This window comes from Girardinichthys multiradiatus, chromosome 21 (assembly GCF_021462225.1).
Source record: "Girardinichthys multiradiatus isolate DD_20200921_A chromosome 21, DD_fGirMul_XY1, whole genome shotgun sequence".
In the NCBI taxonomy this organism is placed as follows: Eukaryota; Metazoa; Chordata; class Actinopteri; order Cyprinodontiformes; family Goodeidae; genus Girardinichthys; species Girardinichthys multiradiatus.
The window spans coordinates 27,141,996-27,167,272 of NC_061813.1; the positions used below are offsets into that span (position 1 = coordinate 27,141,996).

The 25,277-nt window shown below is 40.0% G+C and overlaps 1 protein-coding gene across 12 annotated transcripts in view; it reads right to left on the bottom strand.

Annotated features, from left to right (window-relative positions):
* Positions 1–25,277, bottom strand: part of si:ch211-285f17.1 (sickle tail protein homolog) — a 197,614-nt gene that overhangs the window by 71,833 nt on the left and 100,504 nt on the right. For 10 of the 12 annotated variants that reach the window (XM_047349215.1, XM_047349211.1, XM_047349213.1 and 7 more), the window contains one exon: positions 16,309–16,595. In XM_047349215.1, the coding sequence (XP_047205171.1) occupies positions 16,309–16,595 (287 nt within the window). Of the gene's footprint in view, positions 1–13,532; positions 13,686–16,308; positions 16,596–21,304; positions 21,403–25,277 lie in introns of those variants that run through there. The other 2 variants (XM_047349216.1, XM_047349222.1) reach the window with 2 other exon arrangements.

A 25,277-nucleotide genomic window follows, 5' to 3' on the forward strand; every position in this document is an offset into this window, starting at 1 on the left:
TTGTGCCAGGAATGGCACCACTGGCAGAAGTACAACTTTTCCCGCAGCTACTGTTCCACCATAAGGATGTTTTTTCAGCTGCAGGACTCGTGGTAGATAGTCTGCACGTGTCTTTATGCCGACCATGTCAACTCGCTCAATTACCAAACAAATATTAAACAGACCCATTTACTAGATTAGCCTCTTCTTTTACAATTAAAGGGAAACATTAATCTTAACATCATTCAGCACTGATTTCGAATGTTTACTTGTGAATTTCAACAACACACATCTTTTTGAGCATGTTAAATGGTAAATGGACTGAACTTATATAACGCTTTTACAGACTGCTCAAAGCGCTTTACACTAGAGCCACATTCACCCAATCGCACTCACTAATGCGCACAAATTCATACACCGATACGCAGATCGGTAGGCAACTTGAGGTTAAGTGCCATGCCCAGGGGCACATCGACATATGGCAGGAGGAAGTTGGAATCAAACCCACAACCTTCTGATTGCAAGACAACTACATTTCCTACTGAGCCACAGTCGCCTATGTTCCAATATGTCGTTTCAGAAAATATTTGCTTTTCACAAAAAGATGACTTAAGCCTTGCACTAAAAATAAACTGATTACAAAAGAAAACAGGTCCAGACTTACACTAAAACTGAAAGATCCATCAGTGCATGCAGTAATTTGCACCCATTCAATCTGCTTCTCACCTTCACTCTATCTATCTTGCCAAACACAAGCAAACTATTTTCTTACAGCTGCAGAGGTTTGATGTGTCCCTACTTGCTCCTTCGTGTCGACCGTGAGACTGAACATTTAGGACGGCCCAAAACTGCACAATACGTGTGTGATTTGCTTACATCTGCAGAAAAATCTTCACAGTGAAACACAAGGTGGACACATTGGTGATCTCTAGTCAGAAGACCAGTCTTTGCATGAGTTAAAGCTTTTTTAACAAGGAGAGACAGAGAGCTTTCTATCAATATACTTGGACAATATGCTGAAAGTTAGCAAATGGCAGAACAAAATATACACCCACTTTTTAAGTACAGCTGTTTAATTGCTTTTTAGCACCAACAGCAAATCATCCAATCAAATGGCAGCAATTCAATGCAAGTAACTATCTAGATGTGCTGAAGACTTGTTCGATAACAGAGAGGCAACGGTTGCTGAAATAACCCCTTGTTACAACCATTGTATGAGGAGTACCAACTTTGACTGTACAACATGTTGGACTTGAGACAAATGGGCTACAACAGAAAAAGCCTACACTAGGGGCCACCCTGTTAGCTATGAACAAAAACTGAGGCTACAATAACGGTCCCATGACTCTTGATTTTAGCTGTATTAACAGGGTGTACCAAATAAAGTGGCACTTGGGTGTATTTCAATAAGTGGTAGCTCATCTTTCATTTTATGCTAAACTTGTTATCTCGTAAGCCACAGCATTTTGTCAGGAATCATTGAAACTAATTATTAACTTCCTGAAGACCACTCAGCTCCTTTGTGGCACAGATTTATTATACCTATTCCACCAGTGGTCAGTTTCTTGATGTTTTTGTGCTTGCAGGAGCAGATAATTAATAATTAGCTGAGGGTTTCATCTAGAACATTACTGCCCCTTTTCCTTTTTTTTCACTGACCTGTCCTAACACTCATTCCCAATCATCCACCTTTGTTCCTGTCAATTAACAGTAGCAGCCATTAAATCTTAGGACTTATGCCTCAGTGTGTTAGCCGCTGTACATTTTGAACGGCAGTCTAAACAGAATACTTGATAACTTTGTAAAAAATGCGACAAACTTGCTCATGTAAAGTATGAAACCACTGCTGAGGCAAAAACATTAAGAGAACTGTGCCACATCCTCCACATCTTTAAAACCAATTATTTACTGCAAATTAGCTCTAAAAGCCGGGTGCATACTTTACTGCTGCAAATTACAGGTGCTTCCTGTCATCCATGTCTTCTTGTTTAGCACAAAAAACACTTTGTGCTTATTTTATTGGTTAGAAAACACATTTCAAACATCTTATGAGCGCAGCTTGCTTGACTAAGTAATTCAGTGACTGTGCTACCAACGCATTCCTTTATCTTTGCCAGGAGCGGGCCAGTGGGAAATAAAATACAGAGGATCAAAATAGGTTTGAGCCAGATGCTCAGAGCTGTGAAATCATCCTAGCACTCCTTCATCTTTTATTCTTCTTTTGAAGTGAGGCTCATTCCTTTGGCCCAAAGGAACGGGTCCAGATGTGGGCTAGACATGAATACCAAAAGTATGGATTGGAGGTAAAGGGGGAAAATTCAATCAATATATTCAGGTACAGTGCCATCAACTACTCTTGCCACCCCCAAGATGTTTATTTAAGGCTTAAAAATAAATTGTTATGAAGACTTTGTTCCCTTAAGATGCCATTCTTTGCTCTCGTTCTCTTATGTGAACTTTGGAGATTTGTTGTTGTTCTTTACCTCTGGGTTGTCATTTTGCCTTCTTTGTCACAGTTCCAGTTGTTTTAGAGGTTGTTAATTATTGCTGTAACTGTAGATACGGACAAACGTAAGAGCCCATAAAGATCTGCCTTACCTGAATGGCATGTTCACAAGTGTTTCCCATTTTGAAGACAGGCTAATAGAACTACAACATCATATTTACACCCAGAGAAAAATAAACTTGTGGATTACTGATTAAAAATTCCTACATTTTCCTATAAACTTTGAGAACGAAATAAATCACAAACGGGTACATTTTTTTTAACAGAAATTATTTGTGGCACCACAAAAACTGTTTTTTCCCACCTCTGTCCATATTGTGAGCAATGTGTGTACCATGAATGTCAATATTAAGAACCTATTTTTTGAAGGTCTCCCAGTATCAACATTTTGGATTAGTAGAAAACTTTGTTTAAACTGTCTTTGTTTTAGTGGCACTGCATTATGTCTACAACTGCACAATATATTGAATCACAATTGCATTGTAATTGCATTATCAATGTGTGCAAAATCGTAATCACAAAGGACAGCTTGATATATATTTGGTAGAATATTACATTTTAAGTGCCATGCATGCAACCTCTGCATATTAATTATATATTTTGCCAATGGGTTAGATTTTGTACCCCTGATGACTAAACTTGATGTATACTTTTAGTGGCGGAGATGCTAAAGTGCACAAAGATTGATGCGGACATTGTGATAACGGAAAAGGAAGAAAACAGTAATGTTTTCCTCATATTAGCAGTCCTAAGTATGTGATAATGACTATGGGTGGTACTCGCACAGCCGAGTTGGCGAGTAGGTGTGAAATACAAAAATTGCAACAGGGTCGAAATCCACCCAAGAAAACAGCCCCTGTAGGATGGTTTTGAAGTGGTTGAATATTATAAGCATCGTGTTTCAGTCATCTCAGTTTTATCTACAACACAGTTTATATTTTCTGTTAACTTTAATTATCAGAAATTTTAAATCATGGACTTTTAAATCAGGAACTGGTTAAAGTTGTTCCTTTAGGGGTGCAGTGCAACAACCATTCCAGGGGGAAATTTAGCTTTTTTCATTTAAGTTGTGGGGGAAGACAAAATCTGCTAGAAACCCTGATGATAGACATATTTAATTCTTTGAAACCATCTGAACTTTTTAGTCATCCCATTACTTAATCGAAGAGCAGATTAAATTTCAGCTACATAAACATGCCAAATAGCCAATCACAACCAACTATGATGATCGACAAAGGGTGCCACAGTCTTTACACAGAGGTCATGAAGTACCAACGACTAACCAAACAGCTCAATCCAACAACTGCCAAACTGGACTACGTTTAACATAGACACTAAAATTAAAATTCTTTAAGTTGGTGCTTTAAATACAATTTTGTTATCCATGTTGTCATGTACAAGCCCTGTTCATTGTTGGTACACCTTCACACAGATCTAAACCTAAGATGTACTTTTATCTTGCAGAATTATGCTGGTGTTGCCCTAATATTGCTTCATATCATGGTAGATGCACAATTCCTACATTAACTAACAAGATGTCTTTACCCCAAAGTGATTTTAGTGTTTCTCTCAAATTAGAAATGCATTAGTGGGCTTTTTGTTCATTAATGGAATTGCCTCTTTGCCTTTTTTGTGCTGGTGTGGTTTAAACAGTGGTTTTGTAAGAGGGCGAACAAGCTAAAGACAGATGTCAAATAACCAGCAAGCTCCTATATGTTGACAAATGGCATTCATGTTGCTCCAAAGGAACGTAAGGGCACAAGGTTAAAAATGTAACTGCCATTGCCCATCAAGACAATCCAAAATCTTTAGGATGCTCATTACCTCTACATGCCTTTTTAGGGTAGAGAAGCACCAATAAAACTGAAGGTAAGTCGGACTGCTGTTGTTAACTTAAGCCAGCGGTAATACAGCTTTGTTTTTGCTACAGATCTGTGCACAGAGAAGAGCTCAGACCTGATTAGCTGGTCTGATTAGTGCACTGGCGATGCATTTGAGACAGCATGTAAAATTCTGTCTGGCTTGCCTCATTATTAGCATCGGTCAGTGGCAGGTCCATCAGGGCCTTCTGTCAGACCGGCTTAACACCCCCCACTCCCTCAACGACACCGGGGATTAGACACAGCTTCGGCGCCACTCTATAGGCCACTTGTCCTCACAGCCGGGGTGCTGCACCCCAAAAACAAAACCCACCCCCCCAACACAACATCCTGGTTCACCATCCCATCATCAAATGGACATCTCTGTTTTTGTGGATTTTGTTTCTGTTGCTCACAGCAACTCTCAGAGTATCATTCAATGCAGAAGCGGCAATAAAAACACCACCTGCTGCTTGGAAAGCAGATGTTTGGGAGCAAGCCTGCTGGAAAAATGTTTGCGAGCTTTCAAACGCAGTTTTTTGTAAAAGTATCAAAATTTACGTTACAATAACATACTTCAACGTACTTTATAAGGACATACACCAAACAAAGTATCACTTATTTACAACAATTTTAACAAATACAAATCATAAACAGGGGAGGCATCTATTTTAGCACCTTTATTTTGATACCCCTACATTAACTCCTAAGGCCTTTCCCAAAATTCCTATCTCACAAAATTAGCATATCATTAAAAGGGTCTCTAAACGAGCTATGAACCTAATCATCTGAATCAATGAGTTAACTCTAAACACCTGCAAAAGATTCCTGAGGCCTTTAAAACTCCCAGCCTGGTTCATCACTCAAAACCCCAATCATGGGTAAGACTGCCGACCTGACTGCTGTCCAGAAGGCCACTATTGACACCCTCCAGCAAGAGGGTAAGACACAGAAAGAAATTTCTGAACGAATAGGCTGTTCCCAGAGTGCTGTATCAAGGCACTTGAGTGGGAAGTCTGTGGGAAGGAAAAAGTGTGTCAGAAAACGCTGCACAACGAGACGAGGTGACCGGACCCTGAGGAAGATTGTGGAGAAGGGCCGATTCCAGACCTTGGGGGACCTGCGGAAGCAGTGGACTGAGTCTGGAGTAGAAACATCCAGAGCCACCGTGCACAGGCGTGTACAGAAAATGGGCTACAGGTACCGCATTCCCCAGGTCAAGCCACTTTTGAACCAGAAACAGCGGCAGAAGTGCCTGACCTGGGCTACAGAGAAGCAGCACTGGACTGTTGCTCAGTGGTCCAAAGTACTTTTTTCAGATGAAAGCAAATTCTGCATGTCATTCGGAAATCAAGGTGCCAGAGTCTGGAGGAAGACAGGGGAGAAGGAAATGCCAAAATGCCAGAAGTCCAGTGTCAAGTACCCACAGTCAGTGATGGTCTGGGGTGCTGTGTCAGCTGCTGGTGTTGGTCCACTGTGTTTTATCAAGGGCAGGGTCAATGCAGCTAGCTATCAGGAGATTTTGGAGCACTTCATGCTTCCATCTGCTGAAAAGCTTTATGGAGATGAAGATTTCATTTTTCAGCACGACCTGGCACCTGCTCACAGTGCCAAAACCACTGGTAAATGGTTTACTGACCATGGTATCACTGTGCTCAATTGGCCTGCCAACTCTCCTGACCTGAACCCCAAAGAGAATCTGTGGGATATAGTGAAGAGAACGTTGAGAGACTCAAGACCCAACACTCTGGATGAGCTAAAGGCCGCTATCGAAGCATCCTGGGCCTCCATAAGACCTCAGCAGTGCCACAGGCTGATTGCCTCCATGCCACGCCGCATTGAAGCAGTCATTTCTGCCAAAGGATTCCCGACCAAGGAATCCTTTGGTCGGGAATCTGTACATGATTATTTGAAGGTTGACGTTTTTTGTATTAAAAACACTTTTCTTTTATTGGTTGGATGAAATATGCTAATTTTGTGAGATAGGAATTTTGGGTTTTCATGAGCTGTATGCCAAAATCATCCATATTAAGACAATGAAAGACCTGAAATATTTCAGTTAGTGTGCAATGAATCTAAAATATATGAATGTAAAATTTTCATCATGACATTATGGAAAATAATGAACTTTATCACAATATGCTAATATTTTGAGAAGGACCTGTATGTTTTAGGTATTTATTGTAAAAAACAAAGAAAAACAATTGCGTGTCAGTTTGTGTTGGTCTAACACATAAAATCAAACTAAAATGCAATAGAGTTTTGGATTGTAATGTAACAAAATATGAAAATGTTAAAGGGGTTTGAATACTTTTGCAAAGCACAAGATAACTGCAAATAACATAATGTGAAAATATTTTCTAGGGTTTTAAAAGTTTGAGTTTTTATATTTTAATGAGTTATTTTGTGAAGCCCTACAGGGGAACTGAGGCAGGACTGGATATTAATAAGTTATCTTGGGTTTACTATTTATTTAAAACCAGAGGCAAAACCATCCCAACACTAATCCCCAGTTCAGTTCGCCTTTTCTTTAATCATGTTCCGATCTCTTGCAGGAAGCTAAGGCACACTTGGAGTCAGCATTATCTTATTGACCTTGAATCTGTGAGGCTAGAGTGGAGTTGGGCCAGGAACCCACGGAGAGAAGAATGTGGGAGACTGAAAAAATTTTGCAATGCTTAAAAATGACTCAGGTGGATGTTTAAAGACTCTTTTCTTTCTAAACTCCCAAATTTGAAGTATTTATTATATTCAAACCAAGTTTGACATGGATTGTTAAGCTGTTAAAAACATGTGGTGCCATAGTTTTTCCAGGGTTACATTTTAATCAGTGATCCTCTTTTGGTTATGCTGTATTTATAACATGGTCTCTACTAGTGTGGGGGGATTGTTTACCATTCATGCACCCATGAAAAGCTTTATATTTCCCACTGCTTCTCTTATCAGAATATCAGTTAAACATTCAAAGTCCATTCTAAATGACAAAAGAAACTTCATTCAACTTAAAAGAGTTAAATTTGTTTGCAACATCAGCAGAGATAAGGAGGAACCTTTTTAACTTGAGACTTGAAGGAAAAGAAATTGACTCAAACAAAGCCTGTCAACAATGGTCTAATTATTTTGTGTCACTTTAAAGCAGAAACACAGAGTAATGTGCAATCTTTATAATTGAGGATGTTCCTTTTATGTTTGAATCCATAGAACGGATTGAAAGATATTTAGCTGTAGGTCAATTCACCCCTTTACCAGTTGACCCATCATTTTACTTTGCACTTGTAAACAAACCATTTCAGACTCATGCACTTAAGCTACTTAGTTACGTATTTTCATGAATATTGGAGAAACATTTTCAGGAATTATGAAGACAAATAGTATTCAACAATTCTCAAAACTCAAACATTTTATTATTGTCAACCTTTACTTTTGTTCTGATCCCTGTTTGGGTCAGCTGACATGTGAATACATGATGGATTATAATAACTTCGAGTTACCTCCTGGTTGGGGATATTATGTGTTGGAGTCACAGCCCGTTTCCTTACAACAGACCATGACTAAAAGTCACTTGAAATTATTATGTGAAAAAAGGTTATGAAATGTTGCCTGATATTTTATGGTGCAAAATAGGAAAAGGTCCAGCATTCCATACGATTTTATCAGCAAGCAATTCTTTCGTGGTTAGCTCACCACATCGATTAAATCTCGTTGTTTTTCCAACTAAAGCGTGCTTGACTTGTCTGTGATGTCATTTCTAGATCCAAGTTCCACATTTGGAGGCAAATCCAAAGGCATAACTTGCAATTTTTAAATAATGTGACAGCATATTTTAAAATAGTTCCACTCAGTCTACATATTTGGAAAAAGTTTTGACTTAAGGTGTAGAAGTAGGAAAACTACTCCAAAATGCTCTGAAGCATTGTTTAAACACAATCTTGGGCAAATTACATAGAAGAACACCAGTTAAATCGCTGGTTACGACACATGAAACATATTCGCAAAAACTAACTACATGCAAGAGATATAGCAAGCTAAGGTATACAGAACGTTTAGTAAACAAAACTGAAAGATACACAGAAAATTATAGCTCTGCTCTGAATAAAGCAGTGAAACTACTGCTGTATGTTATATGAACAAAGCATCATAGCAAAATATAACACCTGCTTTTGATTGTTAGGCCTATACGGGTGTCAATGTGTATGTCCATTCAGGAAAGAAGATAAAAGAAAATTATATCAGTGTGTTCAGTGCTGACCTAAAATTTGTCATATCTGACAAGGAAATATTACATACAAACATACAGTGCTTCTAAATATTTTCTATTTAGAAGCACTGAAGATGCATTTTTTCCTGTTTATAGTCATTCATCTGAACTGCTGCATCCTTTTAAGATGTCGGTTCTTTAACTGTTCTTTCTTCAGATTGTTCTTCAAGTGATTTTTCTGTGAAGCAACACAGCAGGTCAGGAAGTAGCAATGATTATGATTTTTATATTGAAAAAAACACGTGATGTTAAAAGTGACAGAATTTAGAGTTAAAACCTTTATCTTTCAATTTTAACTGAATGTAGTACGTGTTTCAACAGCAGCATAAAGCTGCGTGTTCTCGAAAATAAGTAATACTGAACAAGGCCTTCCATATTTTTGGTACCACTGAAAAAAAAGTCTTAACAAATTAACCTCTCTTACACTAGCAATGAAATTATTGCTAGTCAATTATTTCTCCTTAAGAAATATTTAATTGCAGTAATTAAAATGATTAGTAGCAGTTTTTCTGCAAAAAATATATTATCACAAAACGCCAGGTAATTAACACCCATTGGAATCTCATCACTGATCTTCATTAAGCCACTATCCAGCAAACTGTGAAGAGACTTGCCTCTGCCCAAGGCAATGGTGTGTCACGTGATCAGATAAGCGTAATCTGATTGGCTAAAAGACGCTCAACTCGATCGAGTGCTGATTGCTTTGGCTTTAGTCACCAGAAGGTCAACACATTTGCAGGCGAATCTTTTGCAGGTGAATTTCTGCAGGTGAATTTTTGCTGGCAAATTTTAAGTACAAAAAACAAAAATTCACATACATAATTACACAGGATAAAAATTCAGTGTTATAAATTCAATGTCTAAAAAATGTCTGATTCTAATGAGACTATTTTACTTCCATACTGTTGGCTGTTCAGAGATCTATGCTTCAATAGGTGCTGGTTGCGTAGTTTCTCTGCCATTTTGTACATTCTCGGTTTTGGTCATTTCATAGCTGACCTTTTCAGGTATGTTTCAGTCATATGCCACAGGACATCAAATTATACCCATCTTGGATATATTTTTGTGAAGTAGCAAAGAAGCAAAGAGTTGACATCAGGAGATAACAGTAAGGCTGAATGTATGACATCACACTTTCTTTGTCTTATTCTAGCTTTTAACTACCTGCTGTTATGGAACATAGATAAATTGACAGCTTTTTGAAAATCTCAATGTGAGTGTAACCGTGCTTTCACACCAAACCTTTGAAACGCTTTGTACCGTCCCAGTATCCCATTTCTACAGCAGATCACGCTGGTATGAACCCATCCTGAAACGGACTAGAGAACCACACCCTGACACGGTTACAACTTCCGGTGTCAGCATGGTTTATCTGGACCCTGGAGTGGTTTGCTTACCGTATGAATGCATGCCGGACCAGCATAGTAAAAGCAGGAAGAGAAGAGGTAATGTAAGAGGAGCGCATTTGAGTCAAGGAAGAAATAGAGGAAAAATAAAGTAGGAGCGTGAATCCGAGATGCACAACTACATTTGAACACCAAAGTAACAACAGAAACCCCAATGAGGCAGACTTTCTTCTTTATGCTTTTTTTCTTCTTGATCAATGCAATACTGTCCCAGAAACAAACCATTGCAACTGCATGACTTTGTTTGATCCAATCTAAAAAATCTCTGTGTGAAAGCAAATTGGGAAAACTGAAGGTGTGAATTTCTTTACTTTTACCAATCTCTGGACCAGACCAGCAGTGTGATTGCACACTAAGGGTCTCTAGAATTATATAAGGAGAATGCTAATCATGCGTTATTGACATGTAAAAGGTCACAGACCTTTCTGTCAGTTTGTCTGCTTGTTGACCAAAAATGCACTCAGCTGCACCAACACATCCACTCCATTCTGTTCAAAAACCTGTTCACAGCTCATCACACACACAGAAACTGACACAGGAGGAAGGAATTTGGATTCCGTGTTTGTGTGTGTTTGTGATCGGTCAAGCGGCTCATTTAGTCGCAGTCGTTGCCCCTGGGCAGAGGCAGAAGGGTGAGGAGGATGTGTGGCGGTCTGGGCCAGTGGGAAGTTATCTCATCTCCCTTTGGGAGGCTTGCAGGTGTGTGTGTGGGTGGGGAGGAGTGGACGAAATTAAACCACTTGCTTTTGTTGTGGCTTTGAGGATCACAGAAGTAGAAAAAGAGCATCTTAGACAGAGTAAATCAGTCACTTGATTTGAGTCAGTGTTAGGGCAGTGGTTAAAAAAAAGTGGGGTCATCAACTTTTCCGGCTCCTGTGATATTATCTTTCCAACCTCCGGATGACCTTGATAAAACTTCCGCCTTTGTAACTCAAACCCAAGCAGACATTTCATTCTCACCTCTGAAGCTTGCACAGCCACTGATGCAGCTTTTCCTGTATGGCCGGCACCTTTACACCTGCGTGGGAAAGGCAACAAATCCTCCCCTCTATCTTTCACACAGCAGTGCCATGCTGAGGTTTGTTTTCTGCTTGTTTTGTCTCAAAGCAGAATAATAACACCTAACCAGGACGCAAGATGACAAATGCTGCAATAAACTCTTTGATTGTGCTTTGTTTTCATTTTATGCTGCATCTGTCAGCAGTTACTGATTGCACTCCTCTTCAGTAATGTCAATCAGATTATGTCATGTTCAGTTTACAGTCATACTTTGCTCATGAGCCCTGAATTCACTTGGCAAATGTTCATGCTGGAACTGTTTGGCATTACGAGAATATCTCGTAATAAATTCAAAAGCAATCACCAATACGCTCCATCTCACCAATCCACATAAACTAGAAATCAGCATAAACTGTGCATCTAATCTCTGGGTTGATGAACTTTAAAAGCAACAAAACATTTTGTTTTCTACAATATCTGAACCAAGATTAAAGTACCATCACAGAAATGATCCCTTCTGAGAGCACTGGGTTACATCCTTAATGATCTATGTGCTTGGAATGATCCAAAATACGTTTAGATACAAAATCTAAGAAAGAAGCTAATGACCCTTGCCATCTTGTAAATAGGCAGCAGGCAAATCGCCTTGTAAAACTGGAATAATGACAAATAAATTAAACTATTCTGGACAAGTCATAGGCCATCAATACAGCATCAGTCTATAAATGTTCCACACTTTATTGAAAGCCTGGAATTCAATGCAATGTTTAAAAAAATGCAATTTTTTTAAGGGCAAAGAAATTAGGCAGCAACAACTACAACACTATAAAAAGGAATTTTGGTGGTATTAAATATTACTAATTCACATTTAAATTGGAATGTAGCATATTAGTTTGTATAACTAATGTTCTGTGATGGTTAAACTCTAACACATTCATTATAATTCGACTGAAGATGTTTCGGTTAATTGTTATTCTCATTAATCATGTGCTGTTTCCAGCACATTTTAGTAAAACTGGATGTTTATGAGTTGTATTATAAATATATCAACTTGGTAAAAGTTTTAAATGGTCATACGGCTTGTGGTTGTGAATGCTAAAGTCAATCTTGCTAACAAGATGAGCTTTTTAACACAGAGATTAATGATACATGTTAGCTGTGGTTGTAGGTGAACGATTAGCATGCACACTTGGAGTCAATTTCAAAAGCTTATATACAGCTTGAACAAGTTTAGCGACAGGATTAATGGTAATGTCCAGCTTGCTAGCAAGCTAAACTTCACAACTGTGAACAACAGTAAAATTGTATACCTCAATCACAAACCAGTTCTTATTTAGTTTCTTTTTAACATGGATGAAAAACCAGATGACTATGAAAAATAGCTTGAAGGTGTTTGTTCAAGGGCTATGGGTTAGAGGTGGAACCATGGCATCACTGTTTTCAAATAGTTATTGCTTTTGACATGAAGTCAAACAAGTTAAAATACCTCACAGGGATACTGGCACACATTTTTATTTTAAAACACATACTTACTATGTTTGTAGCATCCTTTCATTTGTTTTTTTTTTTAAAGGACACAAAGGATATATATATATATTTTCTTTTTGGGTGGGTCCCCAACACCTCTATGGCCCTGATAAAACATTGCTAAAGCCCAACCAACTTTACTACATTGTTATTTAATTTAATTAAAATGATATTGCAAATGACTTACCATGATAAATGTAGCCTACAAAATTTCTGTTCAGAGATTAATTAATATCTACCCAAGTAAAATATATCCAAATCGTTAGTTTTATTACTTCAATTCTAACTGTTTGTTTTAACAGTGCAGTTTGATGCAATTCTAGATCTAATAACTTTTTTAAATTTATTTGTTTATTGGTATTGTACGCCCATTTTAAATGTCTGTCACTCACTCCTATTTACACCCCTTACATTCCCTAAGCATGGCAACAGCATAATAAAACTAACAGTTCTGTGTCATGGCTTTGTTTTGCCATTAAAAAAACTGAATGGGTCCCCCAGCTGGCAACTCGACTGAAAACTTTCTGGAGGCGCCCCTGGTAAAACAATAAAAGTCGCACAACCACCTCAATACAAACATCTACCATCATTACTATGTCATCACCATCCATTTCATGCAAGACGCAGCATGCTGTAGCCTAATTGCATAACCCATAACGCGCGATCATAGTAAGAATTGTTGTGCAATTATACCAACATGAGTTCACGGAGATCCAGGTGAGTGCACCCTTTCGATCATTTTCGAGCTCAAGGTGCCGATCAAACAAGTTACCAACAAGGTCATACATCAGCTGCATTTTTTTCCCGCTGGTAAAACTTGTACGCAAACGTGCATTGTGACAGCGTGCTGCGGTGAGGAAAAACATTGTACTGTTAGGAAAGCGCAACAAAGCACGCATCGGTGTGATCGCTTTCAGCTCAAACTCACAACACAAAAGCAATTTAAACGGCTTCAAACGCACTTGCTGACTAGAATGATATCAAACATCTCGATGTACCTTTATTGCGTGTGATCCGGACGCATGTACTCCTGTTGGCGCAAAAATACTTTTCAAAAAGTTCCTTTTCAGTTTAATCCTTGTCGAACTTCACGTACAGAGAACAATATCCCTCCAAACCATCTTAAGCTCCATTGCCAGTTCAAGCAGAGCTCTCCTCCTCTCACACAGAGCCAGTCCTCTTCTACAAGCACCTACACGTAAACTGAGCCCTTCAGCTGTGACATCACGAGTCCCTATGGCAACCCTGACTCCACCCAGGTCCAAAGCAGATCCTACCTGTCTGACTACCTCCAACTCAAAGCATTCTCCCCTTATTATTTTTAAATCGTTCACCCTGTCGATAAAACCATTTGATTTGTATGTTTATCTGTATTTGGATCCCAGAGGAAAAATATGACTAGACTCAGACACATGTAAACAAACAGGCTGATGATGTCTTTTCATCCTTGCTGGCTGTAGATTTGCATATGCAGCCTTCTGTCAGCATTTATGATCAGTGCATGATGTTGATGTGGAAGAGGGTTTTGCTTTGCATGTAGAAAGGCAATGTGCTGATGCCAAACCTGCACACGAAAATCCCTCTTGCACAATGCTTTGCACCTTCACTCAGAGCTCCTCCGTGGCTCGGTGCCATTCTTAACATTACCTCTTTTGTTTTGACTCAAAACCCTCTGTTTGCTTGTCCCATTTGTCTACTCTGACCCAGAGCAAACACACATACAATGACCAGGTGAGCTGAAATGTCCACCTTGAGACTAGCCTGGCTGCTTCAGAGAACTGAAAGGCCTGGCTGGACTCAGAAAACAACACTGGAAAATAAGGGTTATACATCACCGTGTCACCTAGAGTATACAAGCCTGCCGGAAGGTATAGGCAAAAAAGTTGATTAAAGTAGAAGCAAATATGGCCAATTTGAACTGTTGCAGTTTGCATGTTTTTTACTATACGTCATAACCTATTCTTTCACTGCAGATGTGGGAGGGAACCATGACAGGCAGATTTATTGGATACACAATGTTAGCCGCAGCAAAAAATAGGAAAGAAATAGTTTGGCAGTTTCACTGCAGTATACAAAGAAAAATAATCGGTGTAATTTAAAAACTACACAAAAGCCCTTTATACAGCTGTTACTTTACAAAAATTCAGACACTGACAGATTTCTTAGCGCTTCTGGTAAAGATGAGTAAAAACCTTTCAAATAAATGTAACTTTCATGGCTGTAGCATAAAAACACAAAAAATCAAAAAGCTACTGAAACTTTTAAGTAGAACTGCACCTTCTTTAGTCAGAGGAAACTATATATTTTTAGGCTATTGTATGTTTGCATTTCAGAATATTAAATATTAAGTAAATAAAATTTTGTTGGAATGAACTGAACTACAATGCAACATCACTAAAATCAATGCCAGTTCTTCTATAATAACATAATGTCACAAAAATCTATCAAATGCAATTAGGTAACCAAAAACCAGGTTAAACTCTTTTTTTATTGCCTTCCATTTTTTACAGACTGGTGGGAACAAAACTATCAGGTGGGATTTTCTGTAGCTTAGGTCACATCAGGTATCATGTCTAATGTCTGGTTTCACTGCAGCTGTTCCAGATCTATTTGCCAACCAAAGGCAGGGTTTAACTTAACCACAGCTAGAGCACAGATAGGCACCAAACCTTTGCAAGGCTCCACTGGCCACTAATTCTACTCAAAGCTTAATGCATCACAAGATTTAGCAGCTACAGATATGTCCCCCAGCTGCTTGACGTCACCATCACCTTAACGAGCTGTGTACTGACTAATTTGTGCAAACATTTGTTAGGCAAGAGTTACAGTCTTCCACATATAGTAGAAAACATCTAAGTTACTTTATATTTACAAAACTAAATAGTTATTCCATAGTAAAATTCTCCCGAGTCTTGCAAAAGTATTCATATGGCTTTAACTTTTTAGAATTTAGTCATTTTTCAAACTCACAGGTTCAATTATAGTTTTTTCAATTTAGTGTCATAGACCAACTCAAAGTATGGCATAATGGTGAATTGGAAGGAAAATGGTACATTGTTTTTAATATTGTTTACAACACAATCGAAAACGGCATGCGTTATGAGAACACTCAGAAACACCCTCAACACACCATAACCACAGTGAAACATGGTGGTGGCAGCATCATGCTGTGGGGATGCTTCTTTTCAGCAGTGACAGAGCAGCTGGACAGAGTTGATGGGGAGAAGGATGGAGTTAAATACAGCAATTCTGGACTGCAACACTTGATATAGGCTGAGAAAGTAGCAGAGTTTAACCTTCCAGTAGAATAGTAGTGAAACATATAACAAGAGCTATATGCAAGGTTTAGATCAAAACATAAGTTAGAGTGATGTGTTAAAATGGCTCAAGTTCACACCGATGTCCAAGTGAGAATTTGCTTCAAGACTTGAAAGAGTTCAAAGCTTTTCACATGGAAGAAAGTGTCAGTCTCTATGTGTAAAGCTGGTGTATCATTTTCCTTCCACTTGACAATAATGCATTACTTTGTGTTGGTCTATCGCATAAAAACCTTTAAAGTATACTAAAATATATTGTTGTTGACATGACAAAATGCAAAAATGTTCAAGAAGTGTGAATACTTTTGCCAGGAACTGTAAATACCATTTGTCTGTGCCTAAACAAATTCCAAAACATTGTTTAAAAGGAAATTGCTTACATAAATCACATACTTTACATAACTCTGGTTTCTCAAACACTACAAATAATGTTATTGGTTTTCTTGAAGCCACTGACCTGCTCTCGCAGCCTCTCCTGATGGCCCATGATTGCTGAGGCATGGTGGGGGTATTTTTGCTTCAGGTGCTCCAGGAAGGCTTCCCTCTTCTTGTCCATATCTGATGGCTGCATGGCCAGGATCTCTCTGGAGCTGCGAGCCCCTCCTAATGTGTGCCTTCGAGGGACAGTGCGGTTGCCTTTGGCATCTCCTCTTGTAGAAACCGTCCCATTTGGAGACGCCTGCCTGGGGTTTATGTGTTCAGTGTCCTCTGGGGAGGTGACTTTCAGGTTGCTTTTGGTTTGTTCTGAGAGGGGGACACAGGGATAAGGGATCAAGATTAATGGATTTTACTAAAAGCCACAGAAAGATATGCACATCACAAGAAAACATGTGACTTTCTTAAGCATAACTGCATGACCAAATATGAAATATTTCAAGCATTAATTTTTTAGAATTTTGATGATTTTGGCATACAGATAATTAAAACCGGAAATTCAGTGTGTCAGAAAATTTGAATGTTGTTAAAAGTTAAATATTGGAAACCCGTGGTGTCTCACCCAAATCAGCTAAATAACTCCTGCAAAGGTTTCCCGAGCTTCTAAATGGTCTCTCAGTCTGGGTCAATCATGGGAAAGACTGCTGACTGGACAGATGTCCAAAAGACAGTCACTGACACCCTCCACAAGGGGTGTAAGCCACATAAGATCATTCTAAAGAAGCTGGTTGTTTACAGAGTGCTGTATCCAAGCATATTTAAAGAAAGTTGAGTGGAAGGAAAAAGTGTGGTAGAAAAAGGTGCTTTAAAATTTCCTTTTTTATTGATCTTATGCAATATTCAGACATAATTTTGGGTTTTCATTATCTGTAAGCCATAATCATCAAAATTACAAGAAATAAAGGCTTAAAATATTTCACTATGTGCAATGAATCTATATAATATATGACTTTTAATTTTTGAAATGAGTGACAAAAATATTGCATAACATTTACATGACATTTAAATGTTTTGAGATGTACCTGTATTCCAGTTAGTCAAAACAAATGAGGCTTAAAATGACAAATTAGATCCTTCACTAATTTTATTATAACTGACATTAATGTCAACATTAACTTTGTCAAGAAAGAAGAAATAATTCACAATTTTACTGTATGTTCAGCAAGTCTTTCAGAGGTAGACAGTGCAATTAATGAAATTTCTTGTTACATTTGATCAATTCCCCTTTGCAAGTATGCTCTCAATTTGTAATGTATACAAATTAGCATCAGGATTTTCCCTTGGTCAATGGTTTAACCCACATACAAGTACAAAACAGGAAAGCAAGTACAAGTAAAGATGGCAGAAAGAGGAGAGGACCAGCGTCGAAACTCCTTTCCTTGGCTAGTACGAATTAACACAAGGTCAGTATGAGATGTCCCCTGGTAGATGACAGCATCACATGAACTCACAGTGAACCTGCTCTCATCTGTGAAAAGTACAAGCCGCCAGTACCGAACCTGACAATTCTGGTGTTCTCTGGCAAATGCTAGTCAAGCTCCACGGTGCCGGGCAATAAACACAGGGCCTAGAGGATGCCGGGCCTTCAGGCCACCTTCCCGATGTCTATTTCTAATAGTTTGGTCTGAGACATTCACGCCAGTGGCCCACTGGACATCATTTTGTAGGGCTCTGGCAGTACTCATCCTGTTCCTCCTTGCACAAAGGAGCACATACCGGTCCTGTTGATGGGTTAAGTACCTCCAATGGCCCTATCCAGCTCTCCTAGAGTAGCTGTCTATCTCCAGGAAAATGCGCATGGGAGAAACAGCTAATCTTCCGACAATGGCACTTATTAATGTGCCATCCTCGTGAGGTTGGACAACCTCTGTAGGGTCTAATTATCTAATGCTACCAGTAGTGATACTGACCCTGGTCATATGCAAAGCTACTGAAAAGCAGTGAAAAAATTAGGTGGGAAAAATATCTGTGGCCTCCACCTGCAAAACCATTTGTGTTTCTGGGGTTGTCCAATTGTTACACCTTTAGTGCACCTGTTGTTCATTTTATTAACACTAAAACTGCTGACACTGATTAACAACCCCCCCTACTACTGAACTGACCACCTCAATATTCCAGAAGTTTAACTGACTTGATATTATAATCTGATTAAAAAGTGTCCCTTTAATATTTTTGAGCAGTGTAAGTTGTCATTACTAGAGAGTGCATATTTTAATCTCAGCGAACAATCTGAAATTGGCAGTTTTTACTCAATATTGCACTTTATTGCAAAGCCAAAGAAACCAGGATGAACATCTATATATTTGCAAACCATGTTTTCATTTTTTCATCTTTTAATGTTTATGCTCTTTTTGTGAAACACTTTGGGATTTCTGATAAATCTACTATAGAATAAGTTGTAGGGCTGTCAGGTACAGAGTGGCTTCTGTTAAATGGTTATGCAAGCACATTCACATCATTAAAACCAATGTAACATTTCAAATGGACTGCTTTTATGTTGAACTTTTCAAAAGCTTTTACACTAAAAGCCACATTCACACACACAGACACACATTCACACACTGATTTGCAGATCAGACGTTCTGTGTCTTGCTTAAGGAAACTTTGACAAGTTGTGTGGGGGAAGCTGGAATCAAACCAACAACCTTCCAACTGCTGTGGTAATTTAAATTTATTCTGATATATTAAAATTAATCTGGAACAATTTAGTGATGCATCAGAGGTAAGTTGTCACAGTGGGTTGCAAAATGTATGTCAGAGGGTTAAAAAAAGCATTATGGTGAAATCATCTGGTTTCTTGTTATGTATGCAGGTACAATCTGTACAGGTCCTTCTCAAAATATTAGCATATTGTGATAAAGTTCATTATTTTCCATAATGTAATGATGAAAATTTAACATTCATATATTTTAGATACATTGCACACTAACTGAAATATTTCAGGTCTTTTATTGTCTTAATACGGATGATTGTGGCATACAGCTCATGAAAACCCAAAATTCCTATCTCACAAAATTAGCATATTTCATCCAAACAATAAAAGAAAAGTGTTTTTAATACAAAAAACGTCAACCTTCAAATAATTATGTACAGTTATGCACTCAATACTTGGTCGGGAATCCTTTTGCAGAAATGACTGCTTCAATGCGGCGTGGCATGGAGGCAATCAGCCTGTGGCACTGCTGAGGTCTTATGGAGGCCCAGGATGCTTCGACAGCGGCCTTTAGCTCATCCAGAGTGTTGGGTCTTGAGTCTCTCAACGTTCTCTTCACAATATCCCACAGATTCTCTATGGGGTTCAGGTCAGGAGAGTTGGCAGGCCAATTGAGCACAGTGATACCATGGTCAGTAAACCATTTACCAGTGGTTTTGGCACTGTGAGCAGGTGCCAGGTCGTGCTGAAAAATGAAATCTTCATCTCCATAAAGCTTTTCAGCAGATGGAAGCATGAAGTGCTCCAAAATCTCCTGATAGCTAGCTGCATTGACCCTGCTCTTGATAAAACACAGTGGACCAACACCAGCAGCTGACACGGCACCCCAGACCATCACTGACTGTGGGTACTTGACACTGGACTTCTGGCATTTTGGCATTTCCTTCTCCCCAGTCTTCCTCCAGAGTCTGGCACCTTGATTTCCGAATGACATGCAGAATTTGCTTTCATCCGAAAAACGTACTTTGGAACACTGAGCAACAGTCCAGTGCTGCTTCTCTGTAGCCCAGGTCAAGCGCTTCTGCCGCTGTTTCTGGTTCAAAAGTGGCTTGACCTGGGGAATGCGGCACCTGTAGCCCATTTCCTGCACACGCCTGTGCACGGTGGCTCTGGATGTTTCTACTCCAGACTCAGTCCACTGCTTCCGCAGGTCCCCCAAGGTCTGGAATCGGCCCTTCTCCACGATCTTCCTCAGGGTCTGGTCACCTCTTCTCGTTGTACAGCGTTTTCTGCCACACTTTTTCCTTCCCACAGACTTCCCACTGAGGTGCCTTGATACAGCACTCTGGGAACAGCCTATTCGTTCAGAAATTTCTTTCTGTGTCTTACCCTCTTGCTTGAGGGTGTCAAAAGTGGCCTTCTGGACAACAGTCAGGTCGGCAGTCTTACCCATGAATCGTTGATTCAGATGATTAGGTTCATAGCTCGTTTAGAGACCCTTTTAATGATATGCTAATTTTGTGAGATAGGAATTTTGGGTTTTCATGAGCTGTATGCCAAAATCATCCGTATTAAGACAATAAAATACCTGAAATATTTCAGTTAGTGTGCAATGAATCTAAAATATATGAATGTTAAATTTTCATCATGACATTATGGAAAATAATGAACTTTATCACAATATGCTAATATTTTGAGAAGGACCTGTATGTTTTAGAGGGTAAAATGAAGGATTTCTTGCAGTTTTGACTTCAGCTCTTTAACAGCTGATCAAAGAATTTCCAGCGAATTGCCACAGTTTTTGCCTGTGATAGCCTAAAAGTACACAGTTTACCACAAATGCAGGGAAGACATTATTTTTTCTAGTCTTACCCTCTAAGACACTTTGAGGCTAAGGGTGAGGGAACCTTGTTGTAGGTTTAGCTGTTGCAAGAACTACACCCCTCCTAGTAACTGAAGTTCACCAGAACAGAAGAAGCATTTCAGAAGTGATGTGAAATATCCTCAAGAAACAAGTTCAGTTGGCTTTTATTTAAGCACTTAGGATTGTGAAGTCCTGAAAGACTAAGAATCTATGCAGGAGATTGCAGTTTTTCCATACTGATTTTGTTATCTGCTTTGTTTTCACCTATGTGTTTTTACAAAAGCAGGTATAATTTTGCACAAAATACTAAGTGGCAATGAATCATTGACCTGAAACCCCCACCCTTCTCGTGTCGCAGCAGGTCTCATGTACTCCAATACTATTTTTAACTCACAAAACAGTTTTCCTACTGCTGACAAAATTACACTCAGCAGAAAGAAAACACTCAAACACTGATTGATGTAAATTAATTTGTGGGAGGCATATCAGAAAGTTCATTACCTTCCCTAAGTGAGCAATCTTTGGCTTCATCAGTAACTTCTTCTTCCATTGTTCTATGAAATCAACATAAAAAAAAAAAAAAAGCTATCCAAGCGGGGAGGACCAGCTCACTGCTTGCTTAGACATTCCAAATGTAGCTCACGTGGGAAAAAAGGGGGCCTGAAATAGGCCCTGCCCCTCTGCCCCAGGATAGACTAGTGGGGATTTAGAAAGTCAACTGCATTCCAGGACACAGAGTGACCAGAACCTTGCAACCCCCCAGGCTAAAGGCTCTGCTGCTTCTTTGGAGCGATCACAGACTGAGTTAAAATAGAAAAAAAACAGGAACATACAGAGCAGAAAATATCGTCTCCATAAACCCAGAGCCTAACAGGTGTCAGACCGGCTGACACACGTAAACCCACTCACATTTACTCACAGTCTGTTCTTCATCAGGAGTCTGTCTGCAGGTTGTCCCTCATTAAGTTTGCTGTCTATATTGAGGGGGTCCACCAGATGCTAGAAGGCATCCAAACGTGTCATAACCTACTTCTGAAACATTGCAAACTGCTCTCAGCATATGTAATGTGCTATTATTTAATTAACTCGTGCTCTACAGGACAGAGAAAGACACATGACAGTCGTGTAGGGAATGTTTTAAATTAGAACACACTGTTGCCTATAGTTTATTTGTCTTAATCGAGAAGGTCTGCATCTGTGTGCGAATCGGTTTCTTTGCAGCTGCTGATGTAAAGTGACCCAGTCTGAATGTACCAGAAGAAGGCACAAAGCAACGTACTTTTATCAAGAAAACGTGAGAGGATCAATGAGCCAGGCTGTGGCCCGTGTAATCGAAACTGCTGGGGAGAATGAATGAATAAAACACAATGTAGCAGCTGACCTGTAATGTCTAACACATGGAGACGAGCTTGCCTCTTTAATCCACCCACATGCTCTGCCACTTACTCACAAATGGCTAAGAAATTAGCTGGCCACAGGGGACAGTGTCATTTGGTCATACCATGGAGCTAATGTAGTGCTGATAATGTTCACTTTACTCTATAATGTTCATTATTTGCAGAAAGCCACCTAACAAATGTCTCCCTTTATGAGTCGTGGAACTAGGCAGAATCAACAATGCTGGTGAATGGGGTCGGCCAATTTTCAGCTTGATCGGTCCTGGCTGGTGAGCAGCAGGTCAGATTTTTTTACAGTCAATGAATGCACCTAAGCTCTGCCAGGTCAATGTAAGAGCAATGCTCTTCTTTGTTGATGACATGTCCAAGCATCAATGTGATTCATTCAGGCTGCAAGAGCGTGAGAAAGAGCAAGACTTGAAGCACATAACAGGAAGGTTGAATTAAGTACAGGAAAGTTGCTTCTTTTGTGCTTTCAACCACTGCCTGTCATGAAACGTGTTGGATTTGGAAATATTATTTTAGTTTGTTTTGTTTTTTTTTCACAACTCTAGCCAAGCTAACCGCACTAATCACTAATATAAGATGCTGAACACAGCTTAAAATGTGAACTTTGTAATGATTGTTTTAATTTTAAGCTAGCAGTCTTTTTTTTTTTTTGTTTACAGCAACTTCTCTCTTACACACACAGCTTGCCACTGCTTCAAATATTAATAATCACCGCTCACAGAAGGAAGGCTAGAAAAAAATATTTTAAAATCTATTTATCTATATATCTTATCATGATATACTTGTTGAACAGAAATTATCTTTGGCTAAAACTGGAATCGGCAGGTCGAAGCTAAAGACAGTTAACAGATTGGAAATCAACCATGAAATTCTTATTGGTTCATCTCAACTCTCTTTTTATTTCACTTCCATGGTAAATGGTAAATGGACTGAATTTATATAGCGACTTTCCAGTCATACAGACCGCTCAAAGCGCTTTACACTAAAGCCACATTCACCCAATCGCACTCACTAACGCTTGATAGATCAGTAGGCAACTTGAGGTTAAGTGCCTTGCCCAGGAGCACATCGACATACAGCAGGAGGAAGCTGGAATCGAACCCACAACCTTCCGATTGCAAGATGACTACCCTTCCTACTGAGACACAGTCGCCATGGAATCCTGATTTTCTTCTAGCCTTTTAAAATAGTTTTAATCACTAGTTCTTCAGGCTTTTTGAAGGTCTTTCAACATTGCTTTGGACATTGGCTTCTTTTACCCATTCATTTCAATCCAGTGTCTCACCACTTTCAAATGAATGTATTTGTTAAGCCACTTATTTCTCTGACCTCTGAATAATTTCAACATAAAATTGCTTCTTTGAAATGGACCAGTGTTAGGTCTACTACAAACACCAACTTAGCAAAGAACTAGTTTAAAGCTGGATCTTTAAACCTGTTACAAAGACACAATTTGCTTCATTTTCTCTAGCTGAACCAGAAAGGGACTCAAGGGAGTTATGACCTATAACAAGGAATATTCAGTCCCTTGGGAGAAATCTGCTTTGAACATAGGCTTTTACTGCACATTACCCTCATCTGTAACTTCCAAAAATAAATAGAACAATCCCATATACAAAAAAGCAGCAATTCATTAGAAAAAAAACACTAATCACTTAAAGCACATAATTAAAAACTGTTGGTTACCATTACTTTGAACCTTTTATTAAAAAATCTAGCCATCCAAAATAAATTAATAAATAAATATCGCATCCATCACGCATTCCGTGGTGGAAACAGAGGCTGGGGACTCGGGGTTGGACTCTTTCATCACCCAGGCTGAAGTCACCGAGGTGGTTAAAAAGCTCCGCGGTGGCAAGGCTTCGGGGGTGGATGAGATCCGCCCTGAGTAACTCAAGTGTCTGGATGTTGTAGGGCTGTCATGGTTAACACGCCTCTTCAACATTGCGTGGCGGTCGGGGACAGTGCCTCTGGACTGGCAGACTGAGGTGGTGGTCCCCCTTTATAAGAAGGGGGACCGGAGGGTGTGTTCCAACTACAGGGGGATCACACTCCTCAGCCTCCCTGGTAAGGCCTACGCCAGGGTATTGGAGAGGAGAGTCCGACCGATAGTCGAACCTCGGCTTCAGGAGGGACAGTGTGGTTTTCGTCCCAGCCGTGGAACACTGGACCTGCTCTATACCCTCTACAGGGTGCTCGAGGGTTCATGGGAGTTTGCCCAACCGGTTCACATGTGTTTTGTGGACCTGGAGAAGGCATTCGACTGTGTCCCTCGTGATGCCCTGTGGGGGGTGCTCCAGGAGTATGGAATCGGGGGCCCTTTATTAGGGGCCATCCGGTCCCTGTACGAGCGGAGCAGGAGTTTGGTCCGCATTGCCGGCACTAAGTCGGACCTGTTCCCAGTGCATGTTGGACTCCAGCGGGGCTGCCCTTTGTCGCCGGTCCTGTTCATAACTTTTATGGACAGGATTTCTAGACGCAGCCAAGGGCCGGAGGGGGTCTGGTTTGGGGACCAGTGGATTTCGTCTCTTCTTTTTGCGGATGACGTGGTCCTGCTGGCCTCCTCTAGCCAAGACCTACAGCATGCGCTGTGGCGGTTCGCAGCCGAGTGTGAAGCGGCTGGGATGAGGATCAGCTCCTCCAAGTCCGAGGCCATGGTACTCGACCGGAAAAGGGTGGTTTGTCCTCTTCAGGTTGGAGGGGAGTTCCTGCCTCAAGTGGAGGAGTTTAAGTATCTCGGGGTCTTGTTCACGAGTGAGGGAAGAATGGAGCGGGAGATCGACAGACGGATCGGTGCGGCTGCCACAGTAATGGGGGCGCTGTGCCGGTCCATTGTGGTGAAGAGAGAGCTGAGCCGAAAAGCAAAGCTCTCAATTTACTGGTCGGTCTACGTTCCTACCCTCACCTATGGCCATGAACTTTGGGTCATGACCGAAAGAACGAGATCACGGATACAAGCGGCTGAAATGAGCTTCCTCCGTAGGGTGGCCGGGCGCTCCCTTAGAGATAGGGTGAGGAGCTCGGCCATCCGGGAGGAGCTCGGAGTAGAGCCGCTGCTCCTCCACATC